Source organism: Typha latifolia, chromosome 8 (assembly GCF_019914945.1).
Source record: "Typha latifolia isolate L0001 chromosome 8, TyphaL0001v2, whole genome shotgun sequence".
Lineage (NCBI taxonomy): Eukaryota > Viridiplantae > Streptophyta > Magnoliopsida > Poales > Typhaceae > Typha > Typha latifolia.
In genome coordinates, this window is record NC_133093.1 from 10,282,985 (window position 1) to 10,306,861 (window position 23,877).

Here is a 23,877-nt window from a genome sequence, read left to right on the forward strand (position 1 = left end):
GCGGGTTCAAGGTTTGGGGAAGAGAGAATAGAAGGCGGCAAGATGGTCGGTGGGGAGAGAGGAGAGGAGAGGGCGGGGGAGATACAGAGCGGACCCTCCAGTAGACGGGTGCTGACGTGGCAGGCAGTGAGGGACCCCGAGTGTGGAGCGGCGGGTGGCGTAGAGTTTAAATCAAAGAAATGATCGCGTGGCCGATGGTAATGGGCGGGAGTAACTGCGGCTCACTTTTTATCGACACGAGGAGGAGGCGAAGCGGTGAACATACCGCTTACTTGAGCTACTCGTGGCCCACCCACCCGTTATAAAAAAAATCTCTTTTAGGTGAAATTTATTAAAACCTTAATATCAATCATAAGGCTATGAGGCTCTTATGCTCTATCCGGTAGATCATGATAGTTATCTATAGCTTCCAAATCTCTCGCTCTCGCTCTCGTGCTCAGAACGTAGCAATAATTTGTGGACTCGGATATAATTATTCTTACCTATTTTCTTCTGTCACGCTAGCCACAATTTACTTCGATGCTAAACACACACAAAAAAACCTCAAGGTTGATTTGAAGTTTTGGAATCATATGGTATTCCAGACTCCATAATACTCGTGCATAATGGCAGGACCACAACTTCCAATTTACTTGGCATCGTCCCAAAATACCCAACGGGAGACAATAACCAGACGAAGCTAATGGCAGGATCAGATCTATTTTTTATTCAGTTGTTAGGCTTCCTCTGGCACTGACACTGGGAAGAGTAAAGAGAAGCAAGTTGAGAGAATAAATATATTGTTTTTGACTAAACTATCCCTGCCAAAGTTTTTCTTTTACGTAGTCAATTTCATCTTAAAAACGAGTTTCTTTCGTATTAGGTCAGACTAAGTAAAATTATTAAATTGGACAATGACTTTTAGGCAGTATTTGATTCATGCATAAGAACTCTTACTTATTTATATTTTAATCAGATATTATATAAGATGTAGCGTAACAAATTATATACAAAATTTTACCACTTGTGGAGATGTGCGATAAAAATTATGTATATTTTTTTAATAATTTTTTCTTGCAATTAACATATTTATTCACAATTTAGTAATAAAATATAAATTCTTATATAAACTTATTTAAAGTAATCATTATATTTTATAATCAAACAATAAGTAGAATCAAAGTTATAGATATATATAATTTATATTTAAGAGATATGTATAAAATTATCTTTAAAAAATTTTAAGCATATTTTTTTTTACAAACCAGGCCGTAGCCCTCTTTCTAATGCGGTTAAAATAAATTTTAAGCACATTAAAAAATATTTATATAAAAAAGTTAAGACTCAATAATTTACTTAACGAATTTTAGTCGTTGAAATTGAAAAGTGATTTACATTTAAAAATCGATATCAATTTCCGCGATTTTGATAATATGGGAAAATTCAATTAGACGCGTAAAAAGGGATATCTAGGATGGCTAATTTGGTCAAAAAGTCGAATAAATATTTGACAGGGAGTAACGTGGGGTTTGCTACTACTCCCACGTGGCTATGATGGCAATCGCAGTAGTTTGATGCAGTACTAGAAGTGATGGCACCTTTTTGTTTTGGCTTTATTTTCCACAGCTCACACTTTGGATCCCACTCGTTACCCAGCTCGTTTTCCATGTCTATTTAAGAGCAGTAAATGTACTCTGGAGTCCACCGAACTAATAGCTGCTGTTGGTAAATCCAAGCATCAATGATTGGGGGATAGAAGGTCGTGCTCTTTTGCTCCCGTGAATCTTTCGACGTACTGCTCTATTTTGTCTTCTTTTATATGTACCTTAATATTTTATTTTTATTTATAATGTTGTTTTTTAATAGTCTAAACATAGAATTTGTGTTAAAGAATTACTGCTATCAGATTATACATATAATGAACTGTTATTGTCTTCCAGAAGCTCACAACCTTTTTCTTCTTCTTCTTTTTTTGCAGGAAAGATCCACGTAATGAAAGGTTAATAAATAATATGGTACTTAAATCAGCGTTTATACTAAAAGTTGATCAATTTTGCAAAATATTACTAATAAAGCATCTGACATTTTCAAAATAACCCCCCTCCTGGACTATTTAGATAAATAAGTTTGCACGAAATCCTAGTTCAGTCAAAGAAAAAAAAATATTAAACTATTTGTTGTCTATGCTGTCAAAAAATGGTTGCATTAGCTCGAGCCTTCTTTTTATAACTATTAAAAATCTTAAAATACACTCATCTTGTAAGTTACTCAATAATGCGCTAGTTGCGGTAGTTGTTGTTGGTGCTCAAAGACATGTGCAATGCCTTTGGGTGCACTCCAAAGTTTGGCTCAACTTTGTTAGTTTATAGTCAGTATTTGGAAGTTAATCACCGGTCAACAAAGGGCAAAAGAAAGAAAGAAAGAAAAGGCATTATAAATTTCCTACTTGTTTAATTAATAAAGGCTTTATGGATCAATAGCTTTTATTGATCAAATCATGTACGCCACTTTATTCCTGCCAAGTACTCGGAGACAAGTTCTTCACGACATCGTCAGGATAGTAAATGTCTGTTTTTTTTTGTTGATAAAATAGTAAGTGATCAGTTGTTGGTGCTTTTGATTATATAGTTGGAGCTTGGAGGTTCGCATTTATTAGCTTTTAGATGCATATATATATTTCCCTTTGCCAAACAGTGGTAAGCCGATAAACGGTCCTGTTATTATGATTTAAGACTTTAGATGCTTTAAATTTAGATTTCGAAGGTTTTGGAAACTGGATCATTTGGATGTCTAACCAATTGATTACTTTTAAGTAATCGAGCTGGATTTAAGTTTGGCAATGTTATACCGCTCGGCTAGCTCTAGCAATGGTTGCTAGGGTTTGGATTTTTCTCTTCATCTCCCCCTCTTGTTATCGTTCCATCTCGTCTTTGTCCTTTCCTCGACCTTATGCATCACTGTCGTCTACGCTAAAAGTTTTGGATCTCACCTCGGTTTCTTCTTCGACTTTCTGCACTATTGTCGTATGTGTCGATTGTCGTGGATCTCACCTGCCTTAGTCTCGGCTGATTTGCGCAAGTCATTATCGTCATGGCTCAACCCATCTCCGCCTTGCCTCACTTCATGTTCTGCCTTAACTCGCTTCCAAATTCACCTAGATTGCTAGGCTTTGAGAATATGAATTCTCCATTCACGGATATAGTTGGCAGACTTGTCAATCCCCTCTTCTCGTTATTTTCATTTCTTTCTTTGTTGTTTTGTTCTTAGTTTCACATGTTTACTTAAATGGATCCTTCAAATGATTTAATTATAATTGTTGGACTCATTGGCGCACCTATATTCGTATTTAAGCTTGCTTCATTTTTAATTGCTCAGTCTTTTAAGACTCATGTTGTTATACTTGTAGTGCCACCGTGATTAGCTAAACAAAAGGCTTGTTTCTAGAGCGTTTGCGCTGTCTCATATTTCTATTGTTGTATTTGTTTGATTAAAATTAATGATACGAGTATATAGACTTTCTCTAAAAATAAAGCTCAGCAATGTTTCGAATCAATTCTAATAAGTTGTTTCCAACCTAGTTGTGATAAGAGTTGTGAAGTAGTGTAGGAGATGGAAAAGGTGAGCCTCGTGGTGATTTATGTAACTTTTTTGTATAGATCATAGTAGATTATTTTTACCCCAAAATTTCAAGCCTTTTAGGGTAGATTTGGAGTACTTAAAAACTCCCATATTTGGCATCCAAACAGGTGTTCAAAACTAAAAACTACAAATTTCACAATATTAGAGTAATAATTAAATTACTCTAGTAATTAGCAATTATGTAAAAATAAAAAAGAACCTTTAACTCTTGCTTTGGTGAGCCCTTCTTATTGGGCTTTGGCATGGAGGAGGAGGACCCAATAGCTACAATTGGGTCGGTTCATTTATCGAACGGACCAAAAGTTTTACCAAACTAGCTGAAGCTTTTTAAGCCCGAACTAAGAGTGTAATCGGATCCGGATCAGCCGGCAGATTTAAAATCCAATCCAAATCGGGTTAAAGGAATATAAATCTTGTCCACTAAGTGGATCAAATATGGTTGCAACTTGCCATCTCTAAATACTCCTCTACTAATATTGCTACCTTTAAAATTAAAATATTGTTTTTTTTTTCATCCTAATTAGGCTTGCGAGTGACCCTATTTGAATCCTAACAAAATTTAGGATCGATTTCACTAGCATACTCAATTTAAATTAGCCCGCTTAAGCCCAACCCAACCCGACCCCACTCGACTCGGTCTAACCCGTTTCCCTCCCAAACGATACATTTTCTCGGTTGGGAGGTGGGACCCAGTTTTCTTTTTTTTTCAAACACACCATTCATCCCTGGTATCCAAAATTTCCAAATGCACCGCCTAGCTTACATACATGCGATCCCTCCACAAATCCCAATAAAAACAAATCTGGAGACGAAAAGCCACTTCTCTCTCTCTCTCTCTCTCTCTCTCTCTCTCTCCCCCCGAGCTGCTAACCCGGTTCGAGATTCCTGAACCAACTCCTCCTCTTTTGGCTCGTTCGGATCGAGCGGTTGCTCTTCTCCACCAGTGAATTCCTCAGTCTTTCAGAGGTAAGCGGTTTTCCCCGTTGTTCGCTTTTGGAGCGGTTCTTGATAAGCGCTCTTTGAGGGTTTTGGGATTTTTTGGGTGATTTTTGAAAGTTTGGTGATGTTGATCGTAATTTAGGTAAAGAGCTGACATGAGTAGTAGGAGTTAGGGTTATGATGTTCTTGATGACCTCTTTGTGCACTTGGACTTCAATCTGAGCTTTCTTTGGTGGGCTGTTAGGTAATGCCAACATAAGTAGGTTCTTTGTGAGTGGAGGAGAGTGGTGTAGCATATGGTCAAAAATTTTGGTAAAATAGAAGCGAAGACAGATGGTTTATGTATTTATCTTGTACCTTTGTTATTATTACTGAATAAATTGTTAATATGCATAGAATTTTACTGCCCCCCATGCTAAGCAATATTTAGTGTGTTAATGCTGGGATTGTATGTTTGAGGATGCCAGATTTTTATTACGACTTAAAGAATTTTCTAAAACATTCACGATCACAGCTTTTTTTGGTAACTCATTTGTAGGTTGATCGCTGTTAGAAACTTTTAGCAAGTGTTGTTAGAATCCTCATCCATCGGCTCATAAAAGACTTGTTTATGAGCAGATGGTGGGTGTTATTAGGGCACGGGATGATGATTAAGTGAGGAGGTGGTGGTATGCAGGAGATCAGAGCTCCAGTTCTATATGCCCATATATTTTTGCCACTAGTCACATGGTCTATCTCTACTATCCATTGCCACTATGGTTTAGGGCCTTTATTAGTACTTGAAACAGCGTAGAGCTTGGTAGCTTGATTTGCATATATGTATATTTAAGCAGGGCAACTGTAATGTGTTAGGCATTAGCGTTAAGATGTGGCCTGTGTAAAGCAAGTTTTAGGCACCCAAGTTAATCGTCAAGGGATTTATGCAATTCAAATTTTCAGAAAAATGTTGGAGAACATATGATCAAATGTAGGCTAACAAAAGCAGTAAATGATCATAAAATCTTCTATTAAGATATAAGCAAAATTAAATTCAATTTAGCATAAATTTAACAAACTAGCAAGTCTGAAATTTATAATGAAATATATGGTCAGAGAAAATAATAGAATGACTATTAGACTTATGTTAATCAAGAACGGGCTAAAGATAGTTTAGATCTCACCCGATATGAATGATAGCGTGTAGCTTTAAGCTTTGCTTTCGACTTCAACTCCGGGCACCAACAATCCTTATTATATTGCTGGAATTCCCTCAAGACAGTAGCAAATATATTGAGATGAAGCAGAGTATTAAGATATATTAACAAGAAACCCACAAGAACTATGAGGGGGTTTGTAGAGACCCACAAGAACTGTGGGAGAGAGTAGAAGGAAGAGTAGAAGAGAGGTTTATGTGAAGAAGACAAGTGTTTGATACCTCCCAAAGAGAGGGGAGATCAAAGGCCTATTTTGGGAGGTCCAATTGAGAAGTTAAGGAGCTAGGTTGGAAAGTTAAGGAATTATGTTGAGAAAGGTTTTCTTGGGAGTTCAAAGGTTGAGAAGAAGTCTAATTTTCTAGAGGATTCCCAAAAGATTGAAGCAGCTCACTATCGTAGCCTACTCTTGTTGACTATGTAGTCTATTAATCGATCCAATGGCTAAGACATCCCTTGCATATTAGGCTAGTTTTATAATTGTTCAAATAAAGCAAGTAAATAATATAATTAGAAGTTGATGCCACACTCAAAAGCACGGATACTTTGTTTTGGGCGGAGTATCCATATCCGATACGTATCAGATATGGACGGCCCGGATATGTATTCAATACGTTTTTAGAGTATCCGAAATTAAAATAATTAATTTTTGTTTTCGAATACAGGGTGGATACGATTGGATACAACTCAAATATGTTTTTGGTTATTATCCTACCCTATTACCCATTAAGCTTATTACCCTTTCATCTCCCCCCTCGAGCCCTATTTTATTCTCCCCTTCTCTAAAAAATTACATTCCTTAGCCCCTCTCTCGACAATCGACGATCGACGGCGCCGCGCCCCCTCTCTCTTGACTAACAAGCTGGTGATGACACTCTCGATAGCCGACAATGACACCCTCGACACCGATCTCACTCTCTCACTCTCTCACGTCGGTATCTTCCTCTTTCTCCCGCAATACTCTCTTAATTTCTTCTCTAAATTTTTCCTCTCACTTTCTCACGCTGTTCTCCCCTTTTCTTTTCTTTTTTTCTAAATTTTTCTCTGTTTTTCATAGAACAAGACCTCTATAAAATAGAGAAATACTAGGTTTTCTCTATTTTTTTTTTCTGTTGAATTAGTAGGTAAATGATTATATCAAGGTTTGAAAAATTGGGATCGAGATCGGTATCAGCCTTTTGAAAAAACGATACGTATCGGTCGTATTGGTCACCTGGATTAGATAGGATTTTTATAATTATATTAAATTCTAAATATTATATAAAAATGCAGAAAAATGTCTCAAAATTTAGAAAACATGACAAAAAAAATTATTCAAAAGTACTAACTTACTCAAAAGTCAAAATCCGATTAATAGTCATCATAAATTTAAAAATAATGATGTCTAGAGTCTGATGCTTCAAAGAGTGATTATATTATATCATTCATATCAAATAAATTTTGTTGAATCTGAGGAGGATAAGAATTAATATATGAATCTTGTCTGAGTATACTGAGGAGGATATTGAGGAGGATAATAACCAATATATGGATAATGTGATTGTTCCAAATAATGAATACTTGATGAACCATAGTTTGCTAGAGTTTGTTGGAGCTAGATATCTCAATTAGAAAGTGAGAATAAAAGGAGAAAAGAGTGAAAAAGAAAGAGTGAGAAGAAAAGAGTAAAGAGAGAAATGGAAAGAGCTTGGGGACATTAATAATTGATGTTTCCGGGTTGGATACGGGATTATGGATCTGGCCAGGTTTGATCAAAACCGGTTGATCCAACGAACCTTGAATTATATGAATGCAATGATATCTACTTTTATTATTTTGGTGCATTAGTTGTTGTATGTTGATGTATTCTTTGTTTAATTGTCTTTGATATCTATTACTCTTATTTTTGCTATTAAATGCTTATGTAGATAATAAATGTATTGAAATATTGAATGCAATGTCATTAGAATAGAATTTTTTTTATATAATTTATTTATTGCCGTATCCCTATATTCGTATTATATTCGTATCCCGCATCCGTATCCGTGCTTCATAGATGTCTCATTAAGGATTTCCATATTTTGCAGCAAAGCTGGTCTCAAACAACATATTAGATTGTCATGCATCTTCTAGTATTAATTCAATACTAGTAAGATATTGTTGGATGCTTGCTTCAACAATATGCAAGATTTTATGGTAATTTTGTATTGTTCCATCACTCCAAAAGCTTGGTGTCTAGTGAGAGAGTTTGGATTAGGGAAATACTTGAAAATTTAGACTTATATATGTAACATTAATGAACTGATTCTACTAGTAAATTTATGGCTACTAGTGTTTTAGAATAAATTTTTTTTAGCATCATTTATTGCATGTCTAAGAGCCCATTTGACCTCGTCAGCTGTGCAACTAGAAGCTAGTCATTGCTACCATTTTTAGTCTAAATCTAAAATGATAGTTATTTCTACGTGGTTTCTCCTTAATTGGGTACTCTTACAAGACTTACCGTTTGTAGAACCTTCTGTGTAAATGATTTTGGCTAACTCTTGATATTTATATAATTATATTACATTTAATCTGGTGACTTGTATATATTCTCACATATAAAGTGCATTTATTTGAACATTGCTAATGTCCCACATCTCAAAGGGTTTCTTCCTTTGCAGTAATGTTGTGCTTAGAGAACATCTCTAGTAAGTACTGAAATTACTCTTCTTCTCTGAAAGCTATAGAGATTAGATTCTTCACCCTAGATGTAGAAATCACTTATAGTATCATCCAGATTAATAGTCTTGAAATTAAAGATGGAAACTCTTGGATATTCTCAGCCACATAATGTTCTCTGAAGTCATAGTAATGTACATGTTTTGGTAGAAATTTTTTTCCCGTTTTGGCGTCTTGGGGAAGCTGGATTACTTATTGACACAACTTTCAAATAGAACATGTTTTGATAAGAATTCTCGATAGACATCCGTATTAAGTGATAGCCTCTTTGTGACAACTCTTCTATATAAACCATCTCTCATCTCCTGCTTTTCTTTTAGATGCTGGAATTCATATATTATTGAAAGGATTTGCTTTTATTTATCTCGACTGTTGGTCATCAGATACTAAAGAACACTTATTTCTACTTGGATATATGAACTTGTAATTTGATTTGTTCCTTGTTCTGTATTGTTCTCTGTTTCTGCTCCTTTATTAATACCTTTTCCTGACAAGGCCCTCTTGAATCTTTACTAGGTCAAAGGCCTTGCACGAGAGACGAATAGTAGGAATTAGTGACTTCCTTGTTCTTTTTCTGAGGGTAAGAATACACTTTACTTTGATTGTAGGTCAGTGTGTGTGTTAATGTGCTCCTCTTTGACGTATAGTGAATCATTATTTTAGTACAAAGGCTTCTTAATATTCCATCCTTGTTGAAGAAACTTTGGTGCTTGAGGGCTTGAGGCTACATCATGTCCTTCTTGGTGAGCCTGCCTAATAGATGCCTCAACTAATAAGACTGCATATCAATATTTGATAATGAAACTGCATTCCTTTTTATTTGTTGAATTGTTAATCTGTTAACCTAAGGTCTATATTTGAGTAATATATAAATTTAACTGCAGTGCTGTAATGCGTTTATTGTTACTTGCTTTCAAGAGTATATTTGACTTTTTCTACATATTTATTAAGGGATCACTTAACTGATTTTGCCAAATAGGATATTTGTATTCTTTTGTTTAAACTTGAAAATCATCCATGTATCCTTGTATTTTGTGGTTTCGGCGTGTTGAAATGAATGGAAGTTGCATTTTGACAGCCTAAATCAGAAGCGAATTTGGACTTTTGGTGATAATCTACACTCCCATGAGATGTCTTTGTTTAGCAGATTCTTTTATAGGAGACCACCTGATGGGTTGCTTGAGTTTGTTGACAGAGTTTATGGTGAGCATTAAAATCAGGTTGCACAAGTATTTTTTGATATTTGCAATTATGAGAAATAAAATATATTGTTTCTGTGTGCAGTTTTTGACTCATGTTTTTCAACCGAAGTTCTATCGGATGAAATGTACCATATTTACTTGCGTGAGATTGTGACTGAGCTACATGAAGAATATGCTGAATCCTCCTTCCTTGCTTTTAATTTGAGAGATGGAGATAAGAGAAGCCAGTTTGCAGATATTCTTTGTGAGTTTGATATTACTATAATTGACTATCCACGCCACTATGAAGGCTGTCCTCTTCTTCCTTTATTTCTTATTCACCACTTCCTTCGTGTATGTGAGAATTGGCTTTCTATGGAGAATAACCAAAACATTATACTACTCCATTGTGAGAGAGGTGGCTGGCCACTCTTAGCATTTCTATTAGCTTGTTTTTTAATTTTCAAAAAGATGCATAGTGGAGAACAAAAAACTCTAGAGATTGTCCACCGGGAGGCTCCTAAAGGATTCCTGCAACTTTTGTCCCCACTGAATCCATTCCCATCTCAGTTGCGTTACATGCAGTATGTATCTAGAAGAAGTATTTCTCCAGAATGGCCTCCCATCGAACGAGCTTTATCTTTGGACTGCCTTATTCTTCGAGCTGTTCCAACCTTTGATTCCAACAATGGTTGCAGACCCTTAATCCGTATTTTTGGCCGTAATCTACTTTCTAAAGATGGTTTTTCAACGAACATGCTCTTCTCTATGTCCAAAAAGAAGTCCTTACGGCACTACCAGCAGGTATGAGGATATGAGGTTTATTAATTGCTTATAGCAGTCCCCAGATGATATGTTTACATTTATATTTGAGGCCCTGGAATTTGATTATAATTTCGCAGAGGGATTGTGATGTCATTAAAATTGACATACAATGTCTAGTCCAAGGCGATGTTGTCTTGGAATGCGTGCATCTTGAGTTGGATCCAGAAAGGGAAGTTATGATGTTTCGTATCATGTTCAACACTGCTTTTATTCGATCAAATATATTAATGCTGAACAGTGAGGATGTGGACATACTTTGGGATTCAAAGCACCGTTATCCAAAAGGTTTTAGGGCAGAGGTAAATATAGACTGATGTTATGATAGTTAAAAGATATAATCATGATCTTGGCAGTGTTATTGATATAATTTTTTTTCCCAATTCTCCTTAATTTTTTTTTAAATCAGGTGCTTTTTGGTGAAATGGAGAGCATTTCTCCTCCAAGAGCTCCAACATCACTGTTGAATGGTGAGATAAAAGGAGGCTTGCCAATCGAAGCTTTTTCAAGAGTGCAGGAGCTTTTTAACGATGTTCAATGGATTGAAAGTGGTGATGCTGCTGCTTTTTGGTTGCTCAAAGAAATTTCAGCAAATGCTTTGCAAGAAAAGATTCAGAAGTTTATTTTTAATGATGTAAAGGATTTCTCACAGCTTCAAAGTAAAGTGGGTGTGCAGATACCACTAATGTCGCCTATTGACTCTGATGAAGAAAAAGATTCTGCAACTTCAAACTCTGTTTCTTCATTGGACAATGAAAAAGTTCAGCATGGTGTGGACATCACTTCTGAGTCAGGAAAAATACACTCTGATCATACAAGTGAAAATTCTGAATCCACTGGTGAGCATGCTTTCTGTAACTTAGTTCTTATTCTAAGTGCAAAAGTTTATTTCTTGTGATATAATTTATCCAACAGGTCAGTTAACTTCCTCCACAATTGCAGTACATGGCACCTTTGCTCCTCAACCATCATCATCGCCACAACTACCGCCACCTCCACCTCCACCACTGCCCTCTTCATTGGCTTCTTTTCATCCATCCTGCGAATTATCTGAATCAATAAAAAGATCTGCTACTCTTCCGCTTGCTCCCATTCGCCCTCGTCCAGCTCCACTCATGGATATGTTGTCCGATATAAGTGTTTCGCCACTTCCTCCTCCTCCCCCTCCTCCCCCTCCTCCCCCTCCATCTTCTTTCTCTCCACTTTGTGGTGCATCGTCATTAGCAGTTATGGAAACTGAACTTCCTTTATTGCCTTCGGCTTTATCTAGAGTACCCCCACCCCCACCCACAATATATGATGTACATCCAAATGTCACTTCTCTTCTACCATGTCCTAATGTTCCTAGTGAAATTAATGGATCCACATTACTTCCAACACCACCTAGCACTTCAGATAGGCTTTCGCCTCCCCCTCCCCCTCCCCCTCCCACTTTTATGTCTAATAAGAGTGCTCCACCACCACCACCACCTCCTCCTCCTCCTCCTCCTCCTCCTAGTATATCAAATAGGGCTTCAACATCACTAGCCCCACCGCCGCCGCCGCCGCCACCACCACCTCCTCCTCCTAGTATATCAAATAGGGCTTCAACATCACCACCCCCACCCCCACTACCGCCACCTCCTCCTCATACTAATATATCAAATAGGTCTTCAACACTGCCATCACCACCACCACCACCACCACCTCCTCCTCCTATACCAAAGGGGGTTTCAACACCACCGCCACTGCCCCCTCCTCCTCCTCCTCCTCCTAGTACATCAAATAGGGTTTCGGCACCACCGCCGCCACCTCCTCCTCCTCCCCCTCATCTTCCTATTGCGCCTAATAGGTGCCCTCCACCTCCACCCCCACCCCCTCCTCCTCCCCCTCATCTTCCTATTGCGCCTAATAGGTGCCCTCCACCTCCACCCCCACCCCCTCCACCTCTACCTAATACGTCTAATAGAGCTCCTTCCTCTCCCAATCTCCCTCCTCCTTCGATGTCCAATAGCTGCCCTCTAGTTGCACCTCCTCCTCCTGTGGGTTCTAGGGTGCCACCTCCACCACCTCTGCCTCCGTTAAATCCCATACAAAGAACTAGTCCGGCCCCACCTCCGCCTCCTTCGGTGCCGAGCAAAAGAGGTCCTATTCCTCCACCACCTCCTCAAGCTCCAAAACCTCCAGGAGTTCCCCCCTCGCCACCATCCTTACATGGGGAAAATCATGGACTGGCATCACATGCTCCTGGATCCAAAGTGTCAAATGCCCCAGTACCACCTACACCAACTCTAGGACGTGGAAGAGCAAACATGCCCAGCTTAGGAAGAGGTCGTGGATCTTCACAACCTAATAATCCCCCCAAAAAAGCTTCATTAAAGCCATTACATTGGGTTAAGGTTACACGAGCAATGCAAGGAAGTCTATGGGCTGATTCCCAAGAACAAGAAAATCAGACAAGGTACTGAAATAGTAAAACATTTTAGAGTTTTATGTGTTACTGTGTTACTTTATCTGAAGAAACTATATTTCATCCTGTCAGTTAGTCTTTGCTCTGTGGGTGAATACATGTGGTAATACTTTCTTATGTTTGTCCTTTCTAGTACCAATTGTAACCGATGAAAATTCAATCGTACTTTTAGGTTACAGTGATGGGAGTAGCTGATGAAACTTAGCTAACATGTCTCCAGGATCAAATACAACTATTGCCAGGCCATTGATATAAATGCCTGAACTATTTTCTCTTCCTTTTGAAACAACTTTCCTTCGTTGTGTATTTGTCTAATATGCTGTCACGTCCTGCTTTTTAAACCTGATTTATTTTGAACATGATTGACAGGGCTCCAGAGATTAATTATTCTGAATTGGAAAACCTATTCTCGACTGCAGCCTCAAATGATGGAAGTGGAATGGATAAATCTGGGTCTCGGCGTAGTTCCAGCATCAACAAGCCAGAGATAGTTCACTTGGTACCTACGTTTTTTTATTTGACTTTACACTTAGTATCAGTTTATTCGTTGAATCATGCATATTTATAATACACATACTTTGTTTATGATACTTCATGCAAAGCTTGAAAATATTGCTATCTATCTACTTCTCAAATTAATAATGAGTTATTTGCTTAGATTGTCTATGCTCTTTTTTTTTCTAGGTGATTGTTGACTCTAGCCGGAGTGAAGTGATTGATCTTTCTATGCTTGAAGTCTTGGCATTTCATTAAATCATTTTTCTCTCAAGAATTTTCTAAGAAGTGATTAATAAATTGTGTAAATCATGTTATCTACAGTTACCTACAAGTATTCTAGAAACTTCCTAGAAGAATTAGATGTGAAATACATTCGCATGGATGTTCTGTGGCTCTTTATATGCTAATAAAGATACGATTTTGTAAAACTATTAAAGATATATTGCAATAAATACTATTGTCTTCTTAGATTTTTAAGTCCAGTCGGCAAAATATATCAGAGCCAACTGCTCATGCCCTGTGTTTTGGCATTATATCAGACTGCAATTATTTTAGGTGTTTACGTTTAGCTAGGTTCTCTGAAGGCATGATGTGGCCATATGTAGGTTATGTGTCAATACAATTTCTAGGGTCAGCTGAGATTCTTTTCTTTTGACTTGTTATATCTTTCTGCAACATTGACATGTCCTCATTTGGGACTTGTGCTGTTCTTGTAAATTCTTATTGTTTACATATTTCTCATTTAATCCTATTTTGTTGGTGAACTTGGGAACAAGTTTTGAACATATATATAACCATATTATAACTCTAAATAGAGAGCAATGAACCTTTTCTGTTTTCAGGTTGACATGAGGAGAGCAAATAATTGTGAAATCATGCTTACTAAAATTAAGATGCCTCTTCCAGATATGATTGTAAGTTATCTTGCTTCTGAATTCCTGTCTTTGGAATTATCATCTAATCATTTTTGCCAGTTCTTATATACTAATTTTTTGTGCACTATTATTTACTCTATTCTTTTGCCTCTAGATAACTATGGATGCAGATATTTAATTTTTAATTATGAGAAGCACTGTTATCCTATGTTCAAAAGGAGTTAGATTCATGTATAGCTTAAGTCTTTTGGGAATCATCTCTCTTGAATTTAACATCTGATTAGCTGACATGCCACCTTATCTGTCTATATTATATGTGCCACCAAATTGAGTATGTATCTGATTTGCTGTCTTAGCACTTGAACTTTTTATTGTGATTATTCCTCAGAGGGCAATTTTAGCTCTGGATACCTCTATTTTAGACATTGATCAAGTGGAGAACCTCATCAAATTTTGTCCCACAAAAGAAGAAATGGAGATGCTGAAGGTAAACTGGATTTTTGTCATCATATGCCTGCCATTACTTTATGTGCTAGAGTCATGTTTCTTGCTTGATTGCCCATGCAACTGTCTGTGACTCTGATTTGTCATTGTGTGCCTCCCTGTACTTATGTGCTAGAGTGATGTTGCTTTCTTGATTGCACATGCAGCAGTTGTGACTCTGATGTGCTCCATTGCTCTTGAGCAGTTGAGTGTGACTATCTTGGCATTCGTCTAAAATATCTAAGGAACAGATGTAATTTATAAACAGCAACAGTACACTCAATTTAAACAAGATTTATACAGTATACTTAAATGCACCAGCATTTATTGTGTCATGCAAACGAGAATATACTTTTCTGTTAAGTTCTGACTCTGAGATATTGCAGTCACAACTTGCGTTTGCTTTTATAAACTAGCAGCTTAATGAAGAAAAGAGAATATTCAATCATTAGACCATATGTTTATTTGTATAGTGCAATATACTTTAGCTTTAATTATTGTGATGCTTCTAATCTGTCAATCAAACAAATATGGTAGATGCCATTAATTTTTCTGTTGTTGGTGCCCCTTGATGCATAGGTCAATCATCAAGCCCGTCATACTTTTGCAGTTTGCTTGATAGTTACATGTAGCATCGATGAAGTTTTGACTCTGTCCAATCCAAGTGGATCTTCAATATGAATCATCCATGGTCGACTATATATAGAGAGAGAGATGAACCAATTTTCAGTAAGACTAATAACTCAATTCAACTAGTCAACATTCAACATGTCCGCACAGACGTATTTGTGTAGCTATCACCTAGAATTTCCATGCACATATTTAGTTGTAGACTATGATAAGAATTTATGATTATCGATAACCCGGAAATTCTTCTTAGATTATTATTTTCTCAGGAGGAAGTGATCAACTTGAAATGTTTAAGGATATAAATTGTGGAAGAATCAACAAACAGTCTCACCAGTTATCTACTTTGTTGTATCTTTATAAAATGAGCTTAAGAATGTATTCCTTCATGTCACAGCATTCTATTTCCTTTGGTTATAGTAGCAGCTCATCCATTTTAAAGCTTTTCTTAGAGAAATGATGTTACTTATTATCTTACCAGATGCAATTGTTTTGAAATACTTTCTTGTTTTTATTATTTTTCAGAACTATAGTGGCAGCAAAGAATTGCTTGGGAGATGTGAACAGGTTTGTTTTAAGATTCCAAAAAACATATCTTTATTTCTTTCTGAGTGATGACTGCAGCATGTAAGTTATTTTGGCAGTTCTTTCTGGAGCTGATGAAGGTTCCTCGAGTGGAGTCTAAGCTAAGGGTTTTCTCTTTCAGGATTACCTTTTCTATGCAGGTATTTTTCTCTAGGAGCTGATAAATATTTTGTCAGATATCTTATTATGCTTGATTCTATTTTCTAAAAGACGTGAAATTTTTATACAGGTGCAAGAGTTGCGAACCAATCTAAATACAATAAATGATGTATCCAGAGAGGTATTCTCCATGTGGTGCAATAATAAGATGTTTTTTTTCTTTGCTGATTGAAATGGTTGTTTGTCTATCCAGGTTAAAGAGTCTTTAAAGTTGCGGCAAATAATGCAGACAATTCTTACTTTAGGAAATGCATTGAATCAAGGCACTGCACGAGGTATCAATATGTGATACAAGAATAACCATGAAATTTTATCAGTATTTTTAAATTTTTATTACTAGTGGTGAACAATGGTTTGCTTCCTTATTAAACAGGTTCTGCTGTGGGATTCAAGTTGGACAGCCTTCTTAAATTATCAGATACTCGTGCAAGAAATAACAAAATGACTTTAATGCATTATTTATGCAAGGTATATATATCTTAAGATAGTTCTTTTTAAGAGCAAGTCCTCTTGTTAATAATAAGGACTAGATTGTTTAGATCTTTCATAACAAAGAAATGCTTATTTGTAGCAGCATTTTATTAATTAAATGCATTTAGTATATATATATATATATAATTCATTTTATACTTTTATGTGTAAATATTGTAATTGATGATTATGGCATATTTAACTTTCTTCTATGCCTTAAGTTGCTTCGCTTTAACGTGGATAAACATTTAAAGCAAATATTACGAACCAGATCTGGAACAATTCGTCCGCAGGATGATCCTGAGATTTTGATGGGTAGCCTCGGAAGTTTCGGATCTAATGGCTTTGGAATGAAGTCAATCGAAGATTGAGATAAAAAGCTATGACTAAAATAGTGGAACAAGGTCAGAATGGGCTAGAAATAAGAAAAACTGACATTGCAAAGGTCATCGGAGGGTGGCAGACGATCGTGGGATAGTGGTGATCGGTCGTATGAGTGGGTAGCTCGTGGAGGTAGATGGTGGCTAGGGTTTGAAGGTGGAGATAGAGTTTCTAACTTATATCTATTCTTAGGAAAAATAAACGGCTACGCTTGATAGTAATGCAAAGTTAATAAACTTAATTTAGCTTAACTCAATATTCATTCCAGACATAAACAATTATGGCTGCACTTCACATATTTATAGAGGCTAACCCTAAACCAACTTTCATTAGGATTTGCCTTATAGCTTTTCTAATTCAACTAGGACTCTTGCCTTAAGGGCTTTCCTAACTCAACTATGACTTTACTTAACTAAATTAAAAATACATTAAATATTCTATATCTATTATTATATTTTATATCCACAATTTGTATATGCTTAAGTCTGTGCCTGTGCCTGTGTCGATGCTGGTTATTCTCGTGCATGTTCAATATCTATATTATATTATAAGAGAATTATAAAATTTTTATTTTTATGAAGACTATGTGGGACGTTATAATAAGCAAATACTATTAGTGGATGAGTTTTGAAGAATATTTATAATATTTAATGCAACATTCTTGTGTTATTTTTGTGCCGGCAAATGAAGTCTTTGATCCTCTTCATCATTCTATATTCAACTAAATATTAGTATTATGTATTTAATTTTATTATGGAGTGTTCAATCATTAATATTAGTCTTAATGAATGTATTCAATCATATTATATGTTGAATAGTATTTATATTTAACTATTATTTTATTTTTAATAAAATAAGTCATTTACAAAAATAATCTAAAGGTAAAGCACTATAATGTAGGTTTTAATACATGTATTTAAACAAAAAAAAATCAAAGATTGGCATACCGAATATCTAAAAATATATCTAAATATCTTAAAAAGTTTATTAAAAATATTATAAATGTGTGTTAGTGTCACGTAAAGGCGTGTCACCGGCATGTAGGGGCATGCCGAGGTTGTCTCTCGGCACACCCTGTGCTGACCGACATGTGTTGTGCCGATGGTGGCACGACTATCGTTGGATTGTACATTATTTTTATTTTGGTTGTCTTCTTTTCTTTTGGTTATATTTTTACACTTGGACGTAACTGATGAATGACACTATGATTCATGTATCTCAGGAACTACAAATATGTTGTTGGCTTTGCAGACAATTTGCAAATGGGTGTTATGTCAAGTTGTCGATTATTATCCTATCTTTTAAATTAAATCGGTGAGGAAAACTTATTATGTTATTCTTTTCTTTGTTTTGTAGCTCCTTGCTGAGAAAATGCCTGAGTTGCTTGATTTTGACAAGGACTTGATTCATTTGGAAGCAGCCTCTAAGGTTTTCCTTTTCTTGTATTGAAAACTAATGGAAAATACTGATGTTTACTGTACTATTTTAGGAAACTTGTGGAGTTGCTAATATTTGCAATTTCCAATAACTTGTTCTATAAAAAAATTGCTCAGATCCAACTGAAGTTAGTTGCTGAAGAAATGCAAGCGGTAAGTAAAGGTCTTGAAAAGGTCGAACAAGAATTAACTGCCTCAGAAAATGATGGTGATATCTCTCTTGGATTTCGTAAGGTAAGTCGATCTCTTTATAGGGGGTTTATTCCTGACATTATCATGTCGAACAATTTGGTAATTTTCTAGTTACTGAATTTTGACTTGTGGTAATTCTGACTTCATTCATTACTGCAACAAAATGTAAGCTCAAAATTATATTTTTAAAGCGCGCTGAAAATACTCTTCACAAGCATGCTCTATTTTGACTTTCCTTGTCATCATATGATGGTTGCATAAGTTTGTTCTTTATTTGAGTACAACAACTTTCAGTTAAAAGAGTTCTAGTTAGTTATATAAAATATTAGAAAATATCTGCATAATAGCAATTTATGATTTGATAGATATCCTCATCTCTATATATAGAGGTGATAGGAATTCTGAAAAAAGAGAGTAGAAAATGATGGAAATTTGAGAAATAATATTTTTGCGAAGAATTTCACATTTATCCCTCTTCCCTTCTCCTTCTTATTCTTCCTTCTCTCTTTTGTGATGGATTTCACGTTTCTTTTATCTCCCACAATATATATGCGTTTGATGTTCTTTTTTTCATGGCTTGGTAGGTTATTTTCTATCATTCCTATCGATCTAGCCATATTATTATGAAAATGGCACTTAGAGTCAGATAAAAATATTCACAAAGATCCTATCTTTTCTTCTTGGGGGTTGGAACTAGGATTCTCCTTATTTTTTCCTTATCAACATTTTTTCTCGTCCCTAGGCCACATCAATTAGGAACCTATTAGACTAGCTTCTCACCATTGGGCCTACAAACAATACCACAACTGTAGCAACAATTGGTGAGTTAGAAGAGAAAGAATGTGTCATTCACTCGTTTCATTACATATAACTGCTTCCTAAGCTTCGTGGGATTTTAACTTTAAGCCAAATTATTTTTGTTTCACTATTGTTATTCTTGCTTGCCTGTGATAAAAAGTCATTACATTCGGTTCATTTAGGAGACAACCACTTAGAATTCATCTACTGAACAATAAATTAGTCTTCACATTTATGATATTGTATTAAGTTGAAATGGTGTATTGGTATGGGAGATTACAATTGCATCTTTTTATAGATTGAGCATCCTTGCAGAGGATTACCTAATAAGGACTTTTTCATTTGGAGAAGGTTGATTACTTGATTAATGCTTGATCTCTTTTATCATCCCAAACTAGAAAGGTCGTCGTCCTATTTCTTTGAGGTTTATTAAAATACATAGTATAAAAATTACCGTTCTTTCACAATTTAAGTTTTTAGAATAGTTTGTGAGTTATCATGGTATTAGAGTAGAAGTTTTGAGTTCAAATTCTGTCATCCATCTGCAATTAAAAATATAAAACCTCACTCTATTTAAGTTAGGACCACTTTTTGGGCCCATTAAAATATCTGAACCTAGAAGTGAAGGGAGGGTGTTATAATAAAAAATATTATATTTTAATAGTTTAAGTTTTTAGAGCAGTTGGTGAGTTAACAAGGTTAAAAATTCATGTATATCCCCATAAGTCGTGATGACCCAAAAAGGTTAATATTTGGCATATTCAGCCTTGAGCTCTCTTAACAAACTCCTTGCTTGAACCTATCTTAGAACATAAGGTCAGCCTTTGTATGCAATAACCTAATCCATCTCTTATTCTGGTTGCATCAGCAAACTGTGTTAACTAGTGAAGCAGGAATCTTCCATTTAAGAACAGAATCCATTTTGGAATTTCCTTGGGAAATTGAATTTTCATCGGCTTCCATACCAATTGATTTAACATGGTTTAGAAGTTCACTTCCCTGTGACTATACCTGCAAAGGTTTTCCCTCCATCTTGCGCTTTAGGGTACAAAACTCTTACCATTCTTATGGACATAAATACCTAGTGGGCTAAGACAACAGCAACTTTTATGCAAAATGCGTAAACCATATCTTGCTTAATGTATAATTAACTGTTTGTATCTCTATACATGAGGACTCACAACTTGGTATTCTTCATCATGATTTATCTGCTATCACCATATTGCACTTTACATGCTTGTCTCCTTTCTGCAATTCTTATGCACCCAAAAATCAAAATGCTGTACACTGTCTTCAATTTGTCTTTGTATGTGCCTTAAGGATGCTAGATGTCCTCCATTTCCTATTCTTGAGCATTCCACTATAGTGTTTTTTTTTTTTTTTTTAATGTTTCAAGAATCCATTATGGTAGTCCACTATTGGAGTCTTTGTCCCTTGTCATTAAATATTCTTCTTGTATCACTAACATTTAGGAAAAATATATAATCTCACTTGCAGACTTTGAAGAGCTTTCTGGATACTGCAGAGGCTGATGTCAGGTCTCTCATATCTTTATACTCTGAAGTGGTGAGTTTCCTATCATAAATACTCAATTGTAGTTGCCGTATTTTCATATTTCAGATTAACATGTTTTACATTTTCTTAGGGAAGAAATGCTGATTCACTTGCTCAGTATTTTGGAGAAGATCCAGCTCGTTGTCCTTTTGAACAAGGTAAATAGTAATTTCATTGTGTTTTACTGCTTACATATGTTTTCCGTAAACAATAAAAGTTTCCCATTTGTCATAGTTTATCATCTACTCCATGATAATCGAGCCTAATCTTGACGATCATAGTTTTTGTGCCAATTGCCACATTCTCAGAACTTGGTAGAAAATGTGACCTGACTTGTTTACTACTCTCATCTTGGCTGTCTTGTATATTCCTAGTTAAATGTTTGAACTGCTTTCCAGTAATAAATGGACTATGCGATAGTTACTGGTGAAAAAGTCACTAGTCGCTGATTTTCATAGCAACTAGTTTCATAGCTTTAGTTAAATATGAACAGACTGTTGATCAAGCTTTAGTTTGTATCTTCAAGGTCACGAAGGAGCAAGAATAGATATGGGAGTAATTCTATCATTTTGACCATATGTCTGAGTTGTTTCTGTGATCTGCTCTTTGTTTCAACCTTCTTGAAGTACAAACAAAAACAAAACATTACCAAGAGCATATTGAAAATTTGAAATTGATTATTTACTGCTATATACTAGAAAGAGATGCTTATTTTGTGAAGGATGAGAATGGTTATTCATGTTAGCAATAATTTTATTATGGATCTTCTCCCTAACAAATTTATTTTTTCTTCCCAGTGACTTCAATTTTAATTATCTTTGTCAATACGTTCAACAAATCACGCGAAGAGAATGTCCGATTTGCTGAAGCTGAAAAGAAAAAAATGGAAAAAGAGGCCTTGAAAGAAAGAGGAAATACTTTAACTAGAAAGGATTGAACTGATTGTGGTGAGCCTACAATTGATCTTCCGAGCTAGAAGCAAGTTTTGCATGATCTACTTCAAGAAGAAGTTACAGCATAACAGTCAGACCAACAACTCTTACAGGTGGGAAATTTTGCAATGCAAGTGTCTCATTGACCCCTTTTCTCTGCAATGCTCTGGATTTAATGTTCTCAGTGGAGCTGCCTAGCAAGCTAATCATTCTCAGCTGAGTAGATTCCGGTTATACAATGTGTAAGTTCTATCATACGATCTGTTTCTTTCTTCTTCCTTTTTTTGTTCCTAGGGCTTGTTACATGTATAACCTTCTAAAATATCTTATTTGCCTGGATATTGGATACCCCTCTAAAGTTGATCTTTACAAATATATCCCTCAAAACACCTTGTTTTTGTGTAGCAACCTTAATTTTTTGCTTGGATACCCCTAAAAGCTAACTAACTATTGATTCGGTCAATTTAATTTTAAAAAGATAAAAGTACCCCTATCCTTGCTTGTGCCCCATAAAATAACATGTAAAGTCAACAAGTATCACTAGTAGAAAGTACAACACCTACCTAGAAGTGGAACAATCTTTTTGATTTGACTTACTGTTGTAAGACTTGAAAATATTCATGTAGTCAAACCGCATCTGCATTATTACTATTGTTTTGGAATTGAAATACATAGATCAAGTATACGGCGTGTATTATATTCAATAGCTGTCGGTTCATGGCACACCTTGGGTTGTGGAGGTTTCTCAGCTTCCTAGTTGATCTGGGGGGTTGAAGACAGAATGCTAATAATTGCTATTCAATTCCTTTTGCAAGTTTGAAGCTACAGGATTTTGAATGGAAATAATTCATTTCATCACCGTTAATTTACAGAACAATTTCTCGGTTTGGTCTTTTGTACAATTTAAATTGTATGATGGCAGATGCTGTAAACACTAAATATGCCTGGAACTCATTATTTACTGTAAACACTAAATATTCCTGGAATTTATTGTATACTCTGAGGAATGTTAGTCCTCTTAAAGGGAAAACACCATATGAAGAAATTATCATTTTGGTTATTGATGTATTTTTTCATGTGGCCCATTTTTCATTTTTGTCATTTTGCCTGTCAGGTTAAGAATCAGCCATCTGTTCAGCATTAGTTTCCATGACAACTATTATTTACTATCAAAATTTATCATTCCAATGCTTCTGCCCTTGATTTGAGTCATTTGACTTGTTTGTCCTTTCATGCAGACATTTGATCGAAACATAATCAAGAGCTGGAATGCATCAACTACTAGATGGAAGTATGAAACCAGTATAGCTGACCTAGGCTGGCATTTTCAATTTTGCAGCTGCTTTTTTAAGGTTTTTATTATAGCAAAGCTAGTTTACATGTACAAAATATCCTTAGGCAAATACAAAGGCCTTGTAAGAGAGCATGCTTGTTAAATTGTACATGCAAACCTTCAACAAGCATGCAAATTTATCATCACTGGCTTATTTAAAAATAGGTCCGCAGCTTTCAAGTTATGTAAATAATTACTTTTATCTATTGGTCCAGAATTGATCAGATATTTGTGAAACCTTGTTCCAGTCTCTTATGGATCCTGTGTTTTTTTCATGTTTCTTGAAATTATTGTGGCTGGGCAAAAGAAGGTACAAGTTGCACTGCAGACTTATTTAGCATTTCTCATTATTGTGGCTGGGTAAATTCTTCTAACTGAATAAGATGAGAGTTGTATCAAAAGAAAGAACAAGGTGGAAATTGTTGACATTACAGATTTGTCATGGGTCTGATATGCCAGAATTAGACTGGTTTCGTTCCTGTTTTGACAAAAATGTTCAGTGAGGGATTTGCTGCTACTGTCTAAAGTTATATTCTATTGGTCTCTCGGTCTGCATTTTATGCCCCTGCTTCTCTTGCATCAGGAGCGTATGTGCTGTTATTGCAACACTGTAGATGGTGAATCGAGTTCATAGGGCTCAACCAACCTGATCAC

At 35.7% G+C, this 23,877-nt stretch overlaps 1 protein-coding gene across 2 annotated transcripts; it reads left to right on the forward strand.

Moving 5' to 3' along the window:
* Positions 1–4,356: 4,356 nt before the first annotated feature.
* LOC140794228 (formin-like protein 3) lies at positions 4,357–23,460 on the forward strand. 2 transcript variants are annotated; one of them, XM_073146156.1, is made up of 21 exons: positions 4,361–4,584; positions 8,964–9,027; positions 9,526–9,650; positions 9,732–10,432; positions 10,531–10,752; positions 10,860–11,289; positions 11,366–12,890; positions 13,269–13,398; positions 14,240–14,311; positions 14,661–14,759; positions 15,908–15,949; positions 16,027–16,107; positions 16,197–16,247; positions 16,320–16,401; positions 16,500–16,594; positions 18,335–18,406; positions 18,532–18,648; positions 20,902–20,970; positions 21,050–21,116; positions 21,756–22,132; positions 23,129–23,460. In XM_073146156.1, the coding sequence occupies exons 3-20, from the start codon at positions 9,578–9,580 to the stop codon at positions 21,893–21,895; spliced, it is 4,068 nt and encodes a 1,355-aa protein (XP_073002257.1). In that variant the 5' UTR covers positions 4,361–4,584; positions 8,964–9,027; positions 9,526–9,577; the 3' UTR covers positions 21,896–22,132; positions 23,129–23,460. The 2 variants fall into 2 exon arrangements, with proteins under 2 accessions (XP_073002258.1, XP_073002257.1); XM_073146157.1 differs by lacking the exons at positions 20,902–20,970; positions 21,050–21,116; positions 21,756–22,132; positions 23,129–23,460 and adding an exon at positions 18,201–18,256 and having other exon boundaries at positions 4,357–4,584.
* The last annotated feature ends 417 nt before the right edge of the window (positions 23,461–23,877 follow it).